The sequence below is a fragment of the Callorhinchus milii genome, unplaced genomic scaffold (assembly GCF_018977255.1).
Source record: "Callorhinchus milii isolate IMCB2004 unplaced genomic scaffold, IMCB_Cmil_1.0 Scaffold4, whole genome shotgun sequence".
In the NCBI taxonomy this organism is placed as follows: domain Eukaryota; kingdom Metazoa; phylum Chordata; class Chondrichthyes; order Chimaeriformes; family Callorhinchidae; genus Callorhinchus; species Callorhinchus milii.
In genome coordinates, this window is record NW_024704745.1 from 33,030,109 (window position 1) to 33,049,480 (window position 19,372).

Here is a 19,372-nt window from a genome sequence, read left to right on the forward strand (position 1 = left end):
AAAATGACTGTTACTCACCAACAAATAAAGGTAATGAACCTTTGTGATACCATCAGCACTCACTTCTATGTACTTGATTTGTTAGATGCAAACACAATACAAAATTACATTTTTAAAGTGCCTTTCATGACAGGAGGATGTCCCAAGGTGCTGAACAGTCAGAGCTTAAGACCCTGAGCGGGCGGTAGCCAAAGGCACAGTCAAAGAGGAGGGTCTTAAGCCGTGCCTTGAAGGATGCAAGGGAGGGAGCGAGCAAAGAGAATTTGGGATGAAGTTCCAGAGGGTGGGGGCAGAGAGGCTGAAGGCCCGACCGCCGATGTTGGGGTGGGACAGGCGGGGGACATGGAGCAGGCCGGAGCCTGCTGAGTGGAGGTTAGCAGGTTGGAGAGGTAAGAGGGGCAAGGCCATGGAGGGCCTTGAAGGTGCGGACGAGAATGTTGAACTCCTCCGAGAGGTGGGAAGCCAGTGGAGCTGGGCAAAGGTGGATGTGATGGAGTCACGGAGCCTAGTGCGGGAAAGGACATGAGCTGCCGAGTTCTGGATGACCTGCACCTTGTGGGGAGAAGAGTTGGGAAGGCCAACAGGCGGGCGTTAGCATAATCGAGGATGGTTGTAATGAAGGCATATATGACGGTTTTGGCTGCCTGAAGGGTGAGGGAGTGGTGAAGTTGGGCAATGTTGCAGAGGTGGGGAAACCAGAGTGGGTCATGGCATGGATGTGGGGGAGAAAGGACAATTGAGGGCTGAACAAGACACCTAGGTTCCTGACTGGCTTGGTGAGGTGGAGTGTGCATCCGTGGATGCTGATACTGCCAGTATCTGAGGTACAGAGGTGTTGGCATGAGCCAATCAGGAGGGCCTCAGTCTTGCTGACATTCAACTGTAGAAAGTTGGTTCTCATCCAGGGCTTGATGTCTGACAGGCAGTCTGTCAGGACATCAGTGGTCCTGGGGTCAAGGGTGGAGGCAGAGAGATAGAGTTGGGTGTCATCCGTGTACATGTGAAGTTGACCCCATGTCTGCGGATGATGTCACCAAGAGGGAGCATGTACAGGTTGAAGAGGAGAGGACCAAGGCCAGAGCCCCGAGGAATACCGCACAAGACAGTGTGGGGGCTGGAGAAGAAGCCATTTGTGAAGACAAAGTCGAGCTAGTGTGAGAAATAAGACTTGAACTATTCAAGGACAGAACCTTGAAGATTAGGGTGAGAGGAGGTGGTGGAGGAGGATAGAGTGGTCCACAGTGTCAAAGACAGCAGAGAGGTCGAGGAGTACGAGGAGGCAGAGGGAGCCCTGGTCACCGATGAACAGAATGTCATTTGTCACCTTGACCAGAGCTGTGGGAAGCACGGAAATCCAATCGGAGAGATTTGTAAAGGGAGTGGCAGGAGAGGAAGGAGTGAAGCTGGGAAGCGATAACTCTTTCAAGGACCTTGGAAAGGAAAGGGAGGTTGGAGATGACGTAGTAGTTAGTTTTAATTAAAACAATATCTGTGTTTAATTACCACTACCCCAACATCCTTGGCATCTGCTACAGTATCGTTTAGGTTTACTATACCCTATTAGAAGAACCCATCTTGTGGGAACCCATCTTGTGGTTCTTATGAATTCACTCCCTGGAGGAACATATCTGCAACTTCAGATACATCAACAGTGGAATATTTTAAACACAAAAAAACTCTACATTTATTAATATCGTTTTTTGAAAAAAAATTGCACATAAACTTTTTTCACTCTCAAATCCCTCCTCTCAAAGCACTGTAAGTGTGGTTAACTTTGATGGGCATTGAGCTGCAGGATGTGGGTTTGCACATATAATCCCCTACATTCTCCACATGAATTAAAGCAACAAGCATTTCCCCCTCCCACACAGCACCATTGCGCACTTCCTTGCAGGAAATTTCAGAATGAGATTGAGAAAGCTAGAGTAGGCTACCCACTTGCTCTCTTGATCTGAGATAGAGTGGAGTGTAGAGCGACTCAAAATTTCACCAACAATCATAGGAATTTCAACACCGACTCAAAGGGATTAAGCATCAGGGAAAACACTCTTATTACAATGTTTACTATGTGGTATTAAAATGTGTTCTTCGCTTATTAATGGAATAAAAATGTGGGAAATATTTTACACAGCAATAGAATAGCTGCTCTATTGTGAACTATGTGACGATGTTGAGTAAAGACAGCATTGTTCTTGGCTGTATGTCTCTGAAGGTGAAACAATCTGCAGCTGGTCACTAAGGTATTATTCTTCACTTGTCAATAATGTTACTGACCTTGACATTATGAGTATATTACTCTCTGCTGGTTAATATATTTTCTAACTTTGGCATTGAGAAGTTATAATGGGAATCACCGAGTAGCAAAGGGTAACATACCCACTGTCTACATTCACTTGTGATGAAGAGTTTCTTGAGCAAATTACCAGAGGAAAGTTTATCCAGCTGAGTGCACTCAACATGAATTACAAACTTCAGGGAAGAAGACTTTTCTGAAACAATCCCTTTTGGTTTACTTGTTGATTCCTGGACCACTGTTGTTTCGACAACTGCCTGTCAGACATCAAGTCCTGGATGAGCTCTAAGTTTCTACAGCTCGATGTTGACGTGCGCGAGGTTCTCTTTTTTGGTTCCCACCAGCACCTTCTCACTTCAGGCACTGGCTACATCGACCTGCATGGATGCTCATTAAACCACACGGAACCAGGACAGAACTTCGGTTGATCCCCATTTTTCCTTCAAACTCCAATCCGAGGCTTTAAAAATAGGGCTCTCATTCACTTCGCTTTCACAACAATGCCCACCTCCTACCCCCTTCCCACCCAATTTGCTGAAAACTTCATCCACACCTTCATCATCTCTGAATTCAATTATTGCAATGCTCGACTCACTGGACTCTCCAGTGCTTCCTAAACAAACTGCTAACCAAACTAAACCCTGCAGCTTGTGTCCTCTTTCATACCAGGCTCTCGTACTTCCATATTCTTCCTTGGCTCCACTGGCTCCACGTTCCCAACAGATTGAGTTGAAGATATTCACTTTCAAATGCCTCTGTGACCTTGTCCTACCCTACCTCTGTGACCTCCTGTGACCCTACTTATATAATAATAATAATATAATATAATAATAATATTCTTGCATTTGATTTAGAGCCTTATCATGTCGTTGAGATGCCTCAAAGCGCTTCACAGGATATATTATAAAGTGAATTAACTGTGTATTTTGTAGGCAAAACAGAACTTCTCCAGCCAGTCCCTCCATTCAATAAACATTGGCTTGTCACCTGCCAATCATTCGGGCCTCACACTCTGAAATTCCATTCCAGCCTCCCGCTGCCTTGCTCCATCCCTTTCTGCCTTCAAAACCTGCCTCAGACCATCATCTATTCAGCCATGCTTTCCGGTCATCTTCTACCCCCATTCCCCGCCCCATCTCAGGCTCCCAGTAAGATATGTGAAGGGTTTGTAATATTTGGGCCTAGGCTACGGGGCAGGACTTCTCGGCCATGAGGTCGGCTGATCTGTTTGATATCAGTGTACTGGGAACCATGGGGGCTGCCAAACGGCCATCGCAACTTGTGCAGAGGAGTCAGTCTGCCACCTCTTATGGATTCGGGGAACATAAGTGTGGGAGGCATTGCTGATCTCTGATCAAAACTCGTAGTCAACGACATATGAGACGTCCTCTAGATGTGAAAGGCACTATATAACTGTGATTTGTTACATTAGAATACATTAGAATATACAGCACAGAAACAGGCCATTAGACCCAACTGGTCTATGCCGGTGTTTATGCTCCACATGAGCCTCCTCCTGCCCTTCCTCAACTAAGCCTTCAAGCATAACCTTCTATTCCTTTTCCCCTCATGAACCTATCTAGCCTTCCCTTAAATACATCTATGCTATTTGCCTCAACAACTCCTTGTGGTAGCATGTTCCACATTCCCACTACTCTCTGCATGAAGAAATTTCTTCCAACTTCTCTATTTGATCTATTTGTGACTATTTTATATTGATGGCCCCTGGTTTTGGTCTCCCCCACAAGTGGAAACATCTTCCCTATGTCTACCCTAACAAAACAGCAACAACAAGATTGCATTTATTGAGCGGCTTTCACATCGGGAGGACGTCCCAAGGTGCTGGACAATTGGGTCGGGACCCGAGCAGGGGGGAAATGGTCAGGGTGAGGGGAGGGAAGGGAGGGAGCGAGGATGGGGTAGAGAGTCGAGAGGGGAGCTGAAGGCACGGTTGAAGATGAAAACCTTTCATCATTTTAAAGATCTCTATCAGGTCACCCCTTACCCTCTTCTTTTCAAGAGAAAAGAGTCTAAGTATGCTTTCCTGATAGATATAACCTCTCAGTTCTGGGATCATCCTTGAGAATCTCCTTTGCACCCTCTCCAATGCCTCTACAACCCTTTTCTAATGCGGGGACCAGACCTGCACACAGTATTCTAAGTGTGGTCTAACCAAGGTTCTATGGAGGTTTACCATAACTGCCCTGCTTTTCATTTCTATCCCTCTAGAAATGAACCCCAATGCCTGGTTTGCTTTTTTATGGCCTTATTAACCTGCGTTACTACTTTTAGTGAATTATGTATGTGTACCCCTAGGTCCCTTTGCTCCTCTTCCCCATTTAGGTTTTTATTTTCCAGGATGTATGTGACTTCCTTATTCCTTCTACGAAAATGTACACCTCACACTTTTCTACATTGAAATGCATTTGCCATTTAAATGCCCATTCAGCAAGTTTATTAATGTCTTGCTGTACTTTGTTGAGGTCCTCCTCTGTATTAACTACTCCCCCCAATTTGGTGTTGTCCGCAAATTTTGAAATTATACTGCTGATTCCCGAATCCAAATCAATAGTGTATATTATGAACAACAGTAGTCCCAATACTGATTCTTGTGGAACACCACTGCCCACCCCCTATCAGTCTGAGTAGCTACCCTTTACCCCTACTCTCTTTTCTATTTTGCAGCCAGCTTGCTACCCATTCTGCTATTTTACCCCTGACTCCACCTGCTCTGACCTTATTCATTAGTCTATTATGTGGTACCTTATCAAACGCCTTTCAGAAATCTAAATATATTACATCTACTGCAACTGTTGTTGTTGTTTGTTGATTAAATGAGCGCTACCTTTTAGTTCACTGTATAAAATACAAAATAGCAATCAATAATAATGTGTGACCTGTGAAAATTCAGTGCAGGGTCTGGGTGTGGTTAGCTGAAGGATATGATTACCCTTTGCTAAGTAGTAGATTGTCTAGGTTTATGACACCACTGCACTTTTTAAGTTAAATTATGAACTTCTATTTACACAGTCAGTTAGCTGGCCACACCCCTACTATTCCATTGAAAACGATACACAATAGCAATATCACAAGTGAAAGAATATTTTATTTTTTATTGGTTAAGCTTTATAATAATAGTATTCCATTACATTATTATCACTTCTTTCATCACATTAATGTGGCTTGGCTTCAAAGCTAAGTGCTGTGTACTGACTAATTGCTACCCAGTGTTCTTAAACCATGGGCTCTTCAATGCAGATTCTGAGACTTATCTTACATTAAATATAGTGATCTTTTCATTGCATCTTTGGGAGAATATAAGCCACATCTATGTTCTTTTCCTTTATGTACATTTTGCTCAATGCACTGTAAAACTGCTGTAATACCACAAATGCAACTGGACTGAGCTCTTAACTTAAGCATATGTGTAAATGACAAGAAGCACTACCAGGAATTCCTATTTGGACTAAGGCTACAGTGGTATTTGGGCTGATGCATAATGGGCAGGACTTCTTGGCCATGATGTTGACTGATCTGTTCGATGTCAGTGCACTGTGAACCATGGGGTTGCCAAACAGCCACCCAACTTGTGCAGAGGAGTCAGTCTGCCACCTCTTACAGATTCGCGCCATAAATGTGGGAAACACTGCCGATCTCTGATCAATACTAGTGGTCAAAGAAGTATCCCCTTCTACAATGGAATGGTACAGTCATCCCTGAAGCAGAGGTTAATAGGTTGGGTCAAGGGAGCAGTCTGTGCCTCCTTTAAAGGTGTTCCCTTTTGGCACCAAAGTGAAGCAGGGAGAGGAACAGCTTGTTGGCTGTTATCCCAAAGCGTCTTGCCCTCAGTACATGGTCACTTGATAGTGTTTAACAACAATTGAACTTTGGTTCAAAATCATATCTGCCTTCAATCATGACTCTATGCCAATAATTGACACTAACTATACTAGCAGTTAATATTGTACATGGAACCTACATCTACAATTGCTAGGACTATGTGCTGTAGTGGGACAGTCAGCTAGGTTGATTTTAAACCAGTTACTGAAATGTGTTCACTTAAATCTGCCATACAAAATCAGGGAGAGGACCAATGCATCTAAATCTCTGCTAGTGAAATTTGCTGACCGGTGGTCAATCAGACACACTCACTTAGTAAGGTTGATAAAATTACCAATCATCAGAGAAGCAGCATTGCCATGAAAAAAAATGGTAAAACCTTTCTTGTTTATTTGCAAACAAACAATCTAGTATTGTGAAGGACATCGAGAGGCATCATTACTCATAAATGCGGAGGCCATTGAATTGGACAGAGTTGGGAGTACAACTGGATTTGGAACTCAAAAGCATTAACAGCCGGAAAGCCAAATTCCATAAGGTCAGAAAAAAGGGACAGTCACCTCTTTGAGATGGAATAGTGCCAGAAATAGGGGATTCAGGTCAGCTCAACAGTTCTCAGCAGGAGATAGCTGTCTTGAACTTTTGACACTGAAACATCGGGGAAGAGGGCGTGGACTAACCAAGACGCTTGATTGGTTGACCTCTCATAAGCTTTTCGGTCCATTCAGTAGTTGAGGTCATTTTTTGTGAGTAAAGAGGAGAGTGGCTGGTTCTGAGCAGGGAATTAGGAACATTAAGACAGAGAAACAGCTTGAAACCTGGGGCAGGCTATGAAAGAAAATGGGTTAAATGGACAAGGCTGTTGAAAATTATATTATAGATGTTGCATATGATGTGAAGTATGACTAAATCCAAGAGTTTCTGCCACGCCTATAAACCCCTTATTACTATATTGGGAGGTCTGGAGGTGGTATATACACACAACTCTGTTCTCCTGACATTTCTCTCTTTGCAAAATAACAGATTTGCCAAGCCTTTTTTTTCCCCCTCAAAAATACTGTGCAACCTTAACATTTGTTTCAGGTCTTCAAACATTTTTCAGTGTTGCCTTCTGCACTTTACATTACTTGTTCAGTCGAATGGTTAAGAGTAAGTGACACGAGGACAGAGTCTCACACTGAATCTATTCTGAAATATTGCATTTTTCATCTCAGTATCACTGTTCAGTTTCATGTCACATCACCGGTACTTCTGAAGCAATTTTACTGAGGAAGCGGATAGATCACCAGTAATGTTGAGCCGTTTGACTGTATGTAATATTTAAAGGTTCTTTTTCTCAATTTGTCACCGATCAAAGGAAGAGAGAGGGTAGCTCCCGCAGTTTTTCAAGAAATACGGTTAATACTCTTTGTAGCAGTTAAGAGCAGGAAACGCTGGCTAATTTCCCTAGAAATGGTATAGGATTCTATTGCTCCAGCTCAGGGAAGATCAGTTAATTCAGCATTAACAAGAATGAACCTTGGAACCTTGGCCTGATTCGTTTTCTTGAAATTAACCGTGGTTTAAAAACAGGATGGGGGAGTCGACTGAACCACCCATTTCCTTCCCCCGAACACACATGTGGATTTTTTATGCTCTGTCTCAATCCCAGTGGCACCCTACAAATAACTGCTGGTTTGTTTGGCATTCAATATCCAGAACATGGAACACAAAGAACATATTTCTGTTTAAATAATAGTTACATGTGGTCATTGCGAACAGTTACAGAGCTCAATTGTGTGTGAGAGCTAATTTTCACTCACAAAATACATAGTCACTACACTATACAGTAAATCTAGTGAAACACTTTGAGATGTCCTCCTGATGTGAAAGGTCCTATATCAGTCAGCCATTTGAGGTTTATTATAATAAATTAGATAAGTGGTGAGGTGGAGGTTCAATATTCTCCAATGACAACAATAGATAATTCTGTTAGAATACCCATTAACCTGTAGACATTTTCTTTGCAGGACTAGATAGCATCTGAGCAATGTTCTGCAGGTTGGTGCAACAAAGTTTTGGGCAGTGCCGAATCTTTATTAAGGAATTACATTAGGTAATACTTCAAATTTAAACCTTGTGAATAGTTTTGACTTTCTTATCAATAAAAAATAGAAGAAAAAGAAATGTGAAGACTTTCCAAAACAATTCTTCAAGAGGTATTAAAAACTCATGAACTCCCGGGGAACCAAATTTGCAGTCCACTTCCAGGTCTGAAATGCTGGATGTCCACATCACACTCTTCAACTGATGGTTAGTAGGACACATGCTTTTTAGTAAATTAAACAATCAATGAAAACAACCTGCTAACCGGCAGTCAAAAGTGGTGAGCTGGAAGTTTGATTCCACAGACCCAGCTTCTGCAGACTTCCTCATTGAGTAAAGCATTCAGAAAGCAGAGAGGATGGTCCTGCATTTGGCACTTTGACGTGCCAACTATCACATGGATGACCAGTATTGTATAACCTAATGTATAGTCCCAAAGTTGAAAAACAACAAGAAAATCTGGCAGAACCTACCTCACCCATCCCACTCCCTGTCTGCTGATCATGGAGCACCATTGATGGAAGCTGTGAAGAAAGATAGGCAGTGTTAAGCACTTTGAGACGTCCTCCCGACGTGAAAGGTGCTATATAAATATACATTGTACTGTGTTTTAATGCTATTGATAGGATGATTAAAGCTGGTCTAGGCTCCTTGTCAATCTTTGGTCAATATTATTTTAAAATCGATGCCTAGAGGTGGAATTCCTCTTGAATGTATACTGTAGTGCCAAAAACTTATACTGAGATTTTTCCAGCTGAAACATCCCATGGCACTATTCAAAAAGAAAAGGGATTTCTCCTGGTGTCCTGGCCAACAATCCTCCACATAACATTGGCCATTCACTCCATGGCTGTTTATGGGACATGCTGGACGCAGATTAACTGTCGTGTTTACCCACAAAAATGACGTCATTACATTTTACAAGTACAACCTGTGAAGTACTTTGAGACTTCCTCCTAAAATGAAAGTCACTATATCAAATGTAAGCATTATTATTATTATGTACATCACACAGATTCACAATGCCTTGGCTCTGAGGGCACATGCCAATAATCTCATCTTTAACCATCAGAAAAGGTGTTCGGGTCAGTTGATAATAAATACTCAGTCTGACCTAGTTTACATAAAGGTTGCCTCTCATTGTTCATCTTGAAGAATAGCATCACACAGGTAGTCAATGTTATTTGCACAGTTGCAGCTAGCGCTGAACATGTATCCACTGCTGATGGCACATGGCATTAGAAATTCTCTTTCTGCTTGGTTCAGTTTGTTTCCCTTTTAGGCATATCTGCTCGCCACTCACGAATGGCTGCACCTGTCAGTCACTGAAGCAGCTTGGGTCCTGGGGATTTCAACGCCATGCTAGACTACTATCTCTCATCAGTCTTCATCCGCTATACACAAGATTACAATATGTTCATTTTGCAAATGCCAGATGTATTCAGCCAACTATAGTTGACACACCTGCCCCCATCCCCCTTAAACTGCTATGTAAACTGCATACAGGAATCTATTCCTCGCTTATCTTTTGTGTGAACAGGCTGTGCTTAGTGCCAAATGAAAATGGCAAGCCCCAGATGGCAATCAGTAGTGACTGATGCAATCATAGCTACTGTGGGACACCGTCAAGTCATGCTGAAATGAATGACTGGCTGATCAATATAAGGCGACAAGCCAGTGCAGGAAAACCTGCCCTTCAATGACCCATTGGTGACCTCAGGATACAAATGATTTAATGAACCTTCACTTATACTCTCTCCCCTTACTAAAAAACAACATTCTACAAAGAGAGTGAATGAAATGAGATACAGAACGGAACACTCTTGAAATGCCAGAGTGTTGATTGTTTCAGTCACACAAGGAAAGAAATGAGGAAGGAACTGTTGAGCATTGCAAGAAAATAGTTACAGGACTAATGAAAGTTTAATGCAGTGACACTCTTAAATTTGTGAATTTTTTCCAGTTCCAATGCAATGCTCCTAATTTTCCCCTTTCTGTCTTCCTTCCTTTGTCCCTCTTGCTCAACCTCCTTTTTAAGGAATTTCATTTGTTAATTATTTCTCTTTTCTTACCTATTTTTTATTCTCTACATTATTTTATGGTACAGCAATGAACCCAACCATTTGCCAAGTATAGTGGGTTTTACAGCGATTATCAGCTATTGAGCAGTTTATTTCCTTTATACTTGAAGCCAATCCTTTGAAACCTTATTTTCTTAGTTTATTTTATTCTTAACTCAGAAGCTGTTGGTTCTACCAATCCATTAATATTGCCAATATTGTTTACTCAAGTTATGAGCTGTAAAGCGACTGTTATGTTCACCTTCAGTTCAATAGGTATAATCACAAATTTACAAGATAACCAACACACTTCGCATTGTTGACAAGACTGCTGTTCCAAACTGATCTCCATTTAATGTGTGCTCCATCAAGTGCTCTGGAATGCTACCCTGCATGAGGGGCATGATATAAATGCAAGTTGTTTTAGTTGTTATCAAATGCAATGTTATGTGGATGTAAATCAATGAATTTGCATAATACTATACTTTAGTTTTATAAGACAAAACATTTTTTTCAGAACTGAACTTTGAAAATATTTCTAGTTTTGGTAATCTAAGACAACATAAATTACAAAATTAGGAGGATTCCTGTCTGATATTCCCACTTCTCCGTCCCAGGAGTAATGAGGCCAATTTGTGGAACCCTACTACTGCTTTAACGGCAATTCAGTGGTAAAATGTCCCAGGATTCACCATTAATCTGTGGTTTTAGTTAATTTTAGCTATTGCAATTGTTACAATTACACTTTTTTTAAAAAAATGTAGTTACTGGGATAAAATAAAAGCACACACGAATAGTAGACCTGGGACCTTCCAGATGTAAATTTTACTCACTTAGTTACCAGGGGAAATACACAAAATGCCTCATCAAAAGAGAGTGCTCAAGATTCTGTTATAGTACCGTTTAAGATTACTATTGGTCAAGGGATGAGGGAGTTTAAACCATTGCTCTCTTATTCATGTGAGAACTCCTTTCAAATTCTGTTTAAAGTTAGAGAACAAAGTTTAGTTGGGTGTCAATTACATGATGCAATTTGTATTTATTAAATACTCCAAGGTTGCTATTAGTACAATGCTACAGTGCTTTATAGTTAGGTAAATACTCACTGCAGCACTGTAATATACTTTAGCGCTATCAAACTATCAATTTGTTGATATATGTTTGACTAAATCACTGTGAATGGAAATGTCATATGGACACAGTTAATAACTGAGTAGCATTCCTATTCTCCATCACTACATTACATTAATTTACCATCAATAATTTGATATGTTTCACATAGCGCAGTGTAAATTGAAACAACTTAATTACTGAGCGGTACCTTACTAAACTTCATATTGATACCTGGAACTTCCAATTTTTTTTAACAGATTTCAAGATTCTTAAGGATATTCCATGTCTGGATTCTTTGAAATATAATAACTGATTCTCTGACATTCTGTATGAAAAGCCAGTGAACTTCTAAAAATAACAACAGTTTAAAATTATTATAAAACAAAAAATAAATGTGTAATTACCATGGTTATTTTCAGAGGTGCATTGACCCCTATAATGAAATGGTCCTTGGGAGCCAAATGGTTTGTGTGGTTTAATGAGATGAATCATACAGTATCTCTGTTGATAATGTAATGTTGAATAGGATAATCGCAGCAACAACTTACATTTATATATTTCCCGTCACACCTGGAGGAAGTCTCAAAGTGCTTCATATAACTAACTGGGAGTCTTATCTGGGGCTCAAGGAATGGTGCCCAAGAGCATTGTCAAAAAGATAGGTCTTAAGAGATGAACCCATTGGAAGATGAGGTTGAGTAAGTACTATGGAGACAGAACAGTACAAAGTACATCTTGATCCAGAGGAAAATGTCTCAATTTCCACTTTTTCATGCTCACCCATGCCTCTGCCACTCAAAGTATTGCTAACTGCATCTTAAGAGGCATAACATAACAGCTGGACTTTCTCATCTTATTTACCCCAAAACAGCCTTCTCTTGCAGGAAAACACCACAATCTCCACTCATGATGGCTCAATTGAGCTGTGAGTCCGAGTTAGGGATCAAACACATTGGCGCTGTATGAAGCATCAGCACTCTATTTCTCAACACAATCTGAACTATTGTTCCTTTATTTTAATTCAACCCAACATCATCAGGGACTGGGGATAAAGGTAAAGTGAGCACTCGATAACACTTGTTGGTGTTAAAGGATATGTCATGGGAACTAGTAGAAGATGATAAACATCTCTAGCACTCAAGCTGATTAGATATCTTCTATTGCTAAGCCTCATACGCAGAAATAGTCATTATATTTCACTCTGTTAACCATGAATAGTTTTAGTTAACAAGTGTCTTCAAATGAAAACGGAATTTTAATTATCATTCCATAGCACTGTTATTGTGATATCTTACCTGTCCAAATGTAACAAACTATGAGTGCTCTATATTGAGATGGAATATACAGTAGCATTGTCGTGGTATTGTAGATTATAATTTAGCCATTGGAAAACTGGGCTTTTAATGGCCTGAACCATTTTCTCATTCACAGACTCCCAACAAAAGCAATTGATACTGCAGTGCATGGCTGCTTGAGAACGGTGTTAGTGGATCCAATGGATAGTTATGAACAAAATAAACAAAATACTCCAAGGCCCACAGTGTATGGTGTAGTATGTGTATGTGGTGGGGGGAGGGGTGGCAGGCGGATACTCCTATGGAGAGAAGGTCAGAGTTTCTAAAGGATAAATAAGAGAATGTAAGGATATTTTGGAGGATTTTTTTGTTTTGTTGCCTTGGGATGGATTCATTGAACATATGCTCAGATGGTTAAAGCCAATCAAGTTTTATGTGATCTGTGGATGGGTTGGATTGGACAAACCGATTTCTTCTGTTCCGTTCTTTCTTATTACCTCACACTCTTGTGATCTATCACTGCTTTTTCCACTTATAGAGATAATATAAATATGACAACCATTAAAAATAGGTTTATACAATCCGCTGATTAGTTTGAATATGACTATATTAGTTCACTAAAATCATTTGTATCCACTTAAAATCCTTGCTTTAACCATATTGCCAGTGTCATACAGTATAGCACATATTTCCAGGTTAACAAATATTGCAAAAAGGACAAAATTACATTTGAAAACAATTTATTTTTGCAAATACAGCTCCAATGTTATTTTGGTTGAGAAATCTTCCCGATTGTCAATTATTGACTGAAGGTTGCAGTCTCTATAAGATATGGATTTGCTTGTGTTACGAACAGCAAGATGATTTACTAATAACATCATTTCACAGCCCTTTCCTAAGATGATGAAAAATGACACAGATTATTGATCAATTTTTATGTACTATAAATCAAACAATTTGCTCAGGTGACAGAACCTGCCTGGTAAGCTTATATTTACAACTCCCCTCCCTCTCGCCATCTCTCCCCCNGCTCCCCCACACCAGAATAGTTAATAATGAATATTGGCAAACATATTGAACCTCAGGGAGTGGAGGAGGTTGCTAACAAACTGTATTTTCTTTTTGTTGTCCCTTATTTATCAGAAAAGTCTCCAAAAATTGCTCTCAAGAAAACATATTTATTTATTCTTGCCATATAAATCATTATGTGAGTAATGAACACAACAACAACAACTTGCATTTATATAGCGCCCCTCATGCAGGGTAGTGTCTCAGAGTGCTTCAACACAATAGTTAATTCAGCAAAAGAATGATAATCAAAGGCAGCAGGTGAAAATATTATTTGAGTAAAACTCAATTAAAAGGTTGGTCCCCTTTAAGACAAGTGCAAACCTCCCTGCCTGCTCCTCCTTACCATGTAGATGCAGAGTCCATCGGTCCATCAGAGGTGAGGACGCCCTGTTAAGCAGCCCAGTGGACTGGAAGTGGGCGGGTTCTGATGACAACTTGGGAGAGGGGCAAGAGGGGGCCCATGGGTGTCGCGGGTTGAGGCTGCTCAGAGGACTTGGCTGTGGTCCTCCTTAGGACTCAGGGTTTTCCCCTCCCAGCTCACCTCAAGGAGATGAGCTGTAGATATATTTTGGGGGCAAGAAGGCTGAGTCCCCTCAAGAGCTAGCTATATGCTGCCTATGATGATGATAATACATGTTACTTTCCCTTACTCTCTGCTTTCTTTGTCCTGAGCATTACGTTACCATAATCTTAACATTACCTGGTTAAGAATTCAGTGTGACCAACTAACATTTCAGTGAACTGCATAATTTAAGCCTCCAGGCAGAAAGTTCTTTCCATTTGATACACAGAACACTCACCCTATACCTGGTTTCCAGCACTAAATCATTCTTTTAGACATATTGTACTTCCTACAAGAAATTGATTAATGTGGAGATCTAGTTAGCAGTCTTTGGTCACCCTAGTATTTTGGCACTTTGGTTCCTGGAGTTTGAAATTCCATAAAAGCCTAGCAATTTGGGGCATTAATTGTTTCTTTATTTTTACCAGAGTGAAAATTATCTCTTTAAAGGGACATTACCCATTTCAAATGATTTTAATCAGGTTTATACATGGGAGATGTGCCGTGACGCGAGGATGAAGGGAATAAAAGAATTGAGCTACCGGATATGCCTTTGCTAATAATTTAATAAGATTTAGTTAATCAAACATCACACACCAAAACTGAAATGAAATAGCTGGTGCTTCGACCGATGTTGCATCTGTTACAGTGTGAGCTTTCCCGAAGGTCAGCATGACAGCTGTGAAATAGATTTTGTAGAACATGCTGTTCCAGTAAAGGAGTCTTTCCAAAATCTCCATGAAAGTGTGATGCTCATCCTTTTAACATTCAGCAACATTTTCCAGTTAATCTGTTTTTTTTACATACATGAAATCTCCTAATGTAAAAATATGTCCAGTTTGTAGTTTTGTCTTTGTATTTCAGGTTGCAAGCAGTGTCATAAGCAGCTTCAAAGTGGATAATAATTGTGCAGCGCATTTATTTCCATGATTTTTGGACCAGAAGAAAAAGGTCACCAAATCCTAAAGGGAATCCAACTGCATTTCCTCCACAGAGACCTACCAAAGCAATAATCTGGTAGTGGAATAACATTATTTTAGGCCCAGGCTAATTACGTCAAGTAACCAGAAGTTACATCTTTTACACAGTAAAACTCGCATTAGTCTTATCTTTATTAATCGTATAATTGCTTAAGTCATACATGTACCCAATTCTTATAAAAAAATCACTAGACGTATTTTATGAAGTAGATCATCTCCTAACTCGTAACGCTGCCAGTAACTTATCGGCTGCATTGAACTGCACAAAATTAAGTTCTGACCCGTCGATGCATACGTACTTGCTGGCTGCACTGAAGTATGCACGCGCAGTATAGATTATTGATTAAATCAATTTTATACAACTTACGCCAGTTTGCCTATAGCTCATATGATTGCCTATATCAATTATATTAACTGTTATGGTACTGATATGACTTATGTGAGTTTTACTGTATTCACCAGCAGTTGAACTCATGTGGCTAACAACAACTTGCACTTATACCTCCTTTCATGTAAAGGAACGTCTGAAAGTGCTTGACTAAACATAGAATACATCAACAATAACAACTTACATTTATAAGGTGCCTTTCATAAGTGTCTCGGAGTGCCTACAATAAGCAGAGACATTAGAGATATAAAGAAGTTGACCAATGGTACAGTCATATATGATTCAGGATATTGATGGTTGGCAGAGAGGTAACAAAGGGAATGGTTTTGGAAGAGGTTTACAGAAGACAGGAGAATGGTGCTTTGGCCACCAACAGTGATTCAAGGGAATGGGGAATGAGCAAGGAGAGTATAAACTGAAATGTAGGGATAAAGAAGTATAGGATGAAACTTGAGAGAGATTACAGACCAGGAAAAAGATCTTAAAATCTGCTCAGATACTGGGAGTCAATTGAGTTTAGTGGGTTTGAGATAATGAGTGCATGGAACTTGGGCAGCAGAGAACTTTATAAATAATTGTCTGCAGCTATGGATTAATTGAAGTATCTTCTCATCAGATAGGAGCCAGACAAACAAGTGTTGGAAAAGTCTTTCATCAAGGTGACTAAGGCACGGATAACGTTTTTGGCAGCAGCAGGATGAGGCAAGGACGTAAGTAGATGATGTTTCAGTTGTGCAAAAATCATCCTTGGTGATGGACTGGATGTGGTTAGGTTTTCATATTGAAACTCAACTCAGTGTCAAGCAGAATGCCAAGGTTATGCACTATCTGGTTCAGCTTGAGCAAGCAGCAGGGGAAGCTGATGAAATCAGAGCCAGATGCACTTTGATGCTGGAGGGAACTAAGCAAGATGGCATCATTCTTGTTGATATTCAGCTGGAAAATATTATGGCTGATCTCTAATAAGTCCGACAGGCAGGCAGTCAGGAACAGTCCTGAAATCAAAGGTGGTGGCAGAGCGGAGTTGGGTATCACATGAATAATTAATGCACCGACAGTAGTATAATGTTTGTGTAAAAGATGAAGTTACATTGACAGCATGGACTGCGTTCCCTGGGTTCCTTGAAATGAAGCATCAACGTGCATGAAATTGTATCTTGTGTTGAAAATGTATCTGCACAGCTACAGTGGTGCTTAGGGTGTTAAAGAAACCAGGAACACTCAATTGTGTGCAGTCAAAATAAAATGTATTACTCCCACTAACAGGTTAAATAAAGCACCAGGAGGTGGAAAAAATTCCCTTCGAAACGTTTGACTGTGCAAATGGGAAAAATGAATTCATGTCAGAAACCAAAGGAGAATTTTATGCAATAAATGTCAACTATGATAGGACCCCAAGTTTCTATTTCACAAAGATAGGAACCAATGAGCTTTCAATCAGATTCATTTTTTTAGTATGTGGCTCAATGAAGCTAAAGAACTTGTAAAGGCTGAGAATACTCAGCCACTGTCAAATTTTACAAGAAATTGAGAGTTAAAAAGTGCAATGTATGATGTGCTAATTACAGGTAATTGATGATTATCACAATGCTGACAGATCTGCTCAATAAGGCCAGCCAATAACTAAAGACCAATAACTGACTGTGGATGTCTGTTCCCTTTCCAACTTGCTCACTTTGGTTAGGCCTCTACCCGCCTGCCCACAGCTTGCATTCATTTTTTAAAAAATTATTGTGATGTAAGATGGATGGTATGCTGTTAACTATCATTTGAATACTTGAATCAACCAAAGAAATTCAGAGTTAATGAGGTATTTGCAGCCTGGCAAATGTAATAGCTAATTTTCAGCAATAAAATAGTCTCTTAAATCTTACATTGGATATTCTTTCAGACTCTACCATTGTGCTGAGACAGTATTAGGCTCAGTGTGAGGGGAAGGGATGAGAAAACTATGTATTTATTTTAGACTCCCAACAAAATCAAGAACAACAACAACTTGCATGAACACAGCACTTTTCACGTAAAAGAATGTTTCAATACCCAAGACAAATGTGGATGATGAGCAGGAAAATAAGAAATTTAAAGATATTAACAAGTGCATTGTTTAAGAGATGTGTTTTTAATTGTTTTGATGGCAGGGAGAAAGGTAGCAAGGCAAAGGAGTTTTAGAAGAGCGTCTCAGAGGGCAGGATGGACACCACCACCACCACCTACAAAATTGCATTTGTTTAGCGCCTTTCACATTGGGAGGACGTCCCAAGGTGCTGGACAGACAGTGTTACGGACCCGAGCTGGGGGTTGGGGTGGAGGAGGGTGGAGGGCAGGAGGGGGAAGCAGGGAGATCGAAAGCACGATGGAAGAGGAGGGTCTTGAGGTGGTTCTTGAAGGTGGCAAGGGAGGGAGGCGAGATGGAGGGACTGCGAGATGGAGTTCAAGAGGGTGGGTGCAGAGTGGCGGAAGGCCCGCCCGCCGATTGTGAAGCAGGCCAGAGTCCGCTGAGTGGAGGGAGCCAACAGCATGGTAGGGGGTTAGGAGGTCGGAGAGATGGGGGGGAGCAAGTCCGTGGAGGGCTTTGAAGGTGAGGACCAGGATCTTGAACTGTATCCTCTGTGTGATGGGAAGCCAGTGGAGTTGGGCAAGGATGGGGGTGATAGGGTCACGGAGCCTGGTGCGGGAGAGGACAAGGGCTGCAGAGTTCTGGGTGATCTGCAGCCTGTGGGGGGAGGAGTTGGGGAGGCTGACAAGCAGTGGGTTTTGCATAGTCGAGCCTCGATGTAATGAAGGCGTGTATGAGGGTTTCGGCGGTCTGTGGTATGAGACAGTGGCGTAGCCGGGGATGTTGTGGAGGTGGGGGAAGGTAGAGCGGGTCATGGCACAGATGTGGGGTAGAAAGGATAAATGAGGGTCAAACAAGACCCCAAGGTTCTGGACTGGCTAAGCAAGGTGGAGTGTGCAACCATGGATGGTGATGCTGTCAGCGCCTGAGGTGAGGAGGCACTGACGGGAACCAATCAGGAGAGCCTCGGTCTTGTTGACGTTCAACTGAAGAAAGTTAGCTCTCATCCAGGACTTGATGTCTGACAAGACATTCTGTCAGCACAGCAGTGGTCCTGGAGTCGAGGGTAGAAGCAGAGGGGTGGAGTTGGGTGTCATCCACATACATGTGGAAGTTGACCCCATGTCTGCGGATGATGTCACCAAGAGGGAGCATGTAGATACTGAAGAGGAGGGGACCAAGGACAGAGCCCTGAGGAACACCGCATAAGACGGTCCGTGGGGTTGAGAAGAAGCCGTTTTGGACCTGAGCTGTGGGTCGTGGTCGGGGAGGCTGGAGGGCAGGGGGAAAGTAGAGGGGTCGAAAGCACAGTCGAAGAGAAGGGTCTTGAGATGGGTCTTGAAGGAGGCAAGAGAGGGGGTGAGGTGGAGAGACTGCGGGATGGAGTTCCAAAGGGTGGGGGAGAGTGGCAGAAGCCCCACCCGCCAATAGTGGGGCGAGCGCGTAAACCCAGAAAGTAAACCCAGAACAGTGTTTTCAGATGTTTTCAGAATCAGTAGAACAAAAGGGCAATTGCAGTACAGAAAGGAGAAAATATTTCTTTATCCAGGGGTAATTAACAACTGGAACATGTCACCAGGTATTTGTTAACAATAAGGGTGGTTGATGTCAGGATGCTGGACTCATTTT

General features: G+C 41.4%; 1 protein-coding gene across 2 annotated transcripts in view; it reads right to left on the reverse strand.

The window, feature by feature from the left end:
- The window catches only part of klf12b (Kruppel-like factor 12b), an 85,062-nt gene extending 76,336 nt beyond the window's left edge, over positions 1-8,726 (reverse strand). For both annotated transcript variants that reach the window (XM_007890739.2, XM_007890738.2), the window contains exon 1: positions 8,692-8,726. In XM_007890739.2, coding sequence (XP_007888930.2) covers positions 8,692-8,700 — 9 coding nt within the window. In that variant the 5' untranslated portion in view covers positions 8,701-8,726. The remainder of the gene's footprint in view (positions 1-8,691) is intronic.
- Between the last annotated feature and the right edge of the window lie 10,646 nt (positions 8,727-19,372).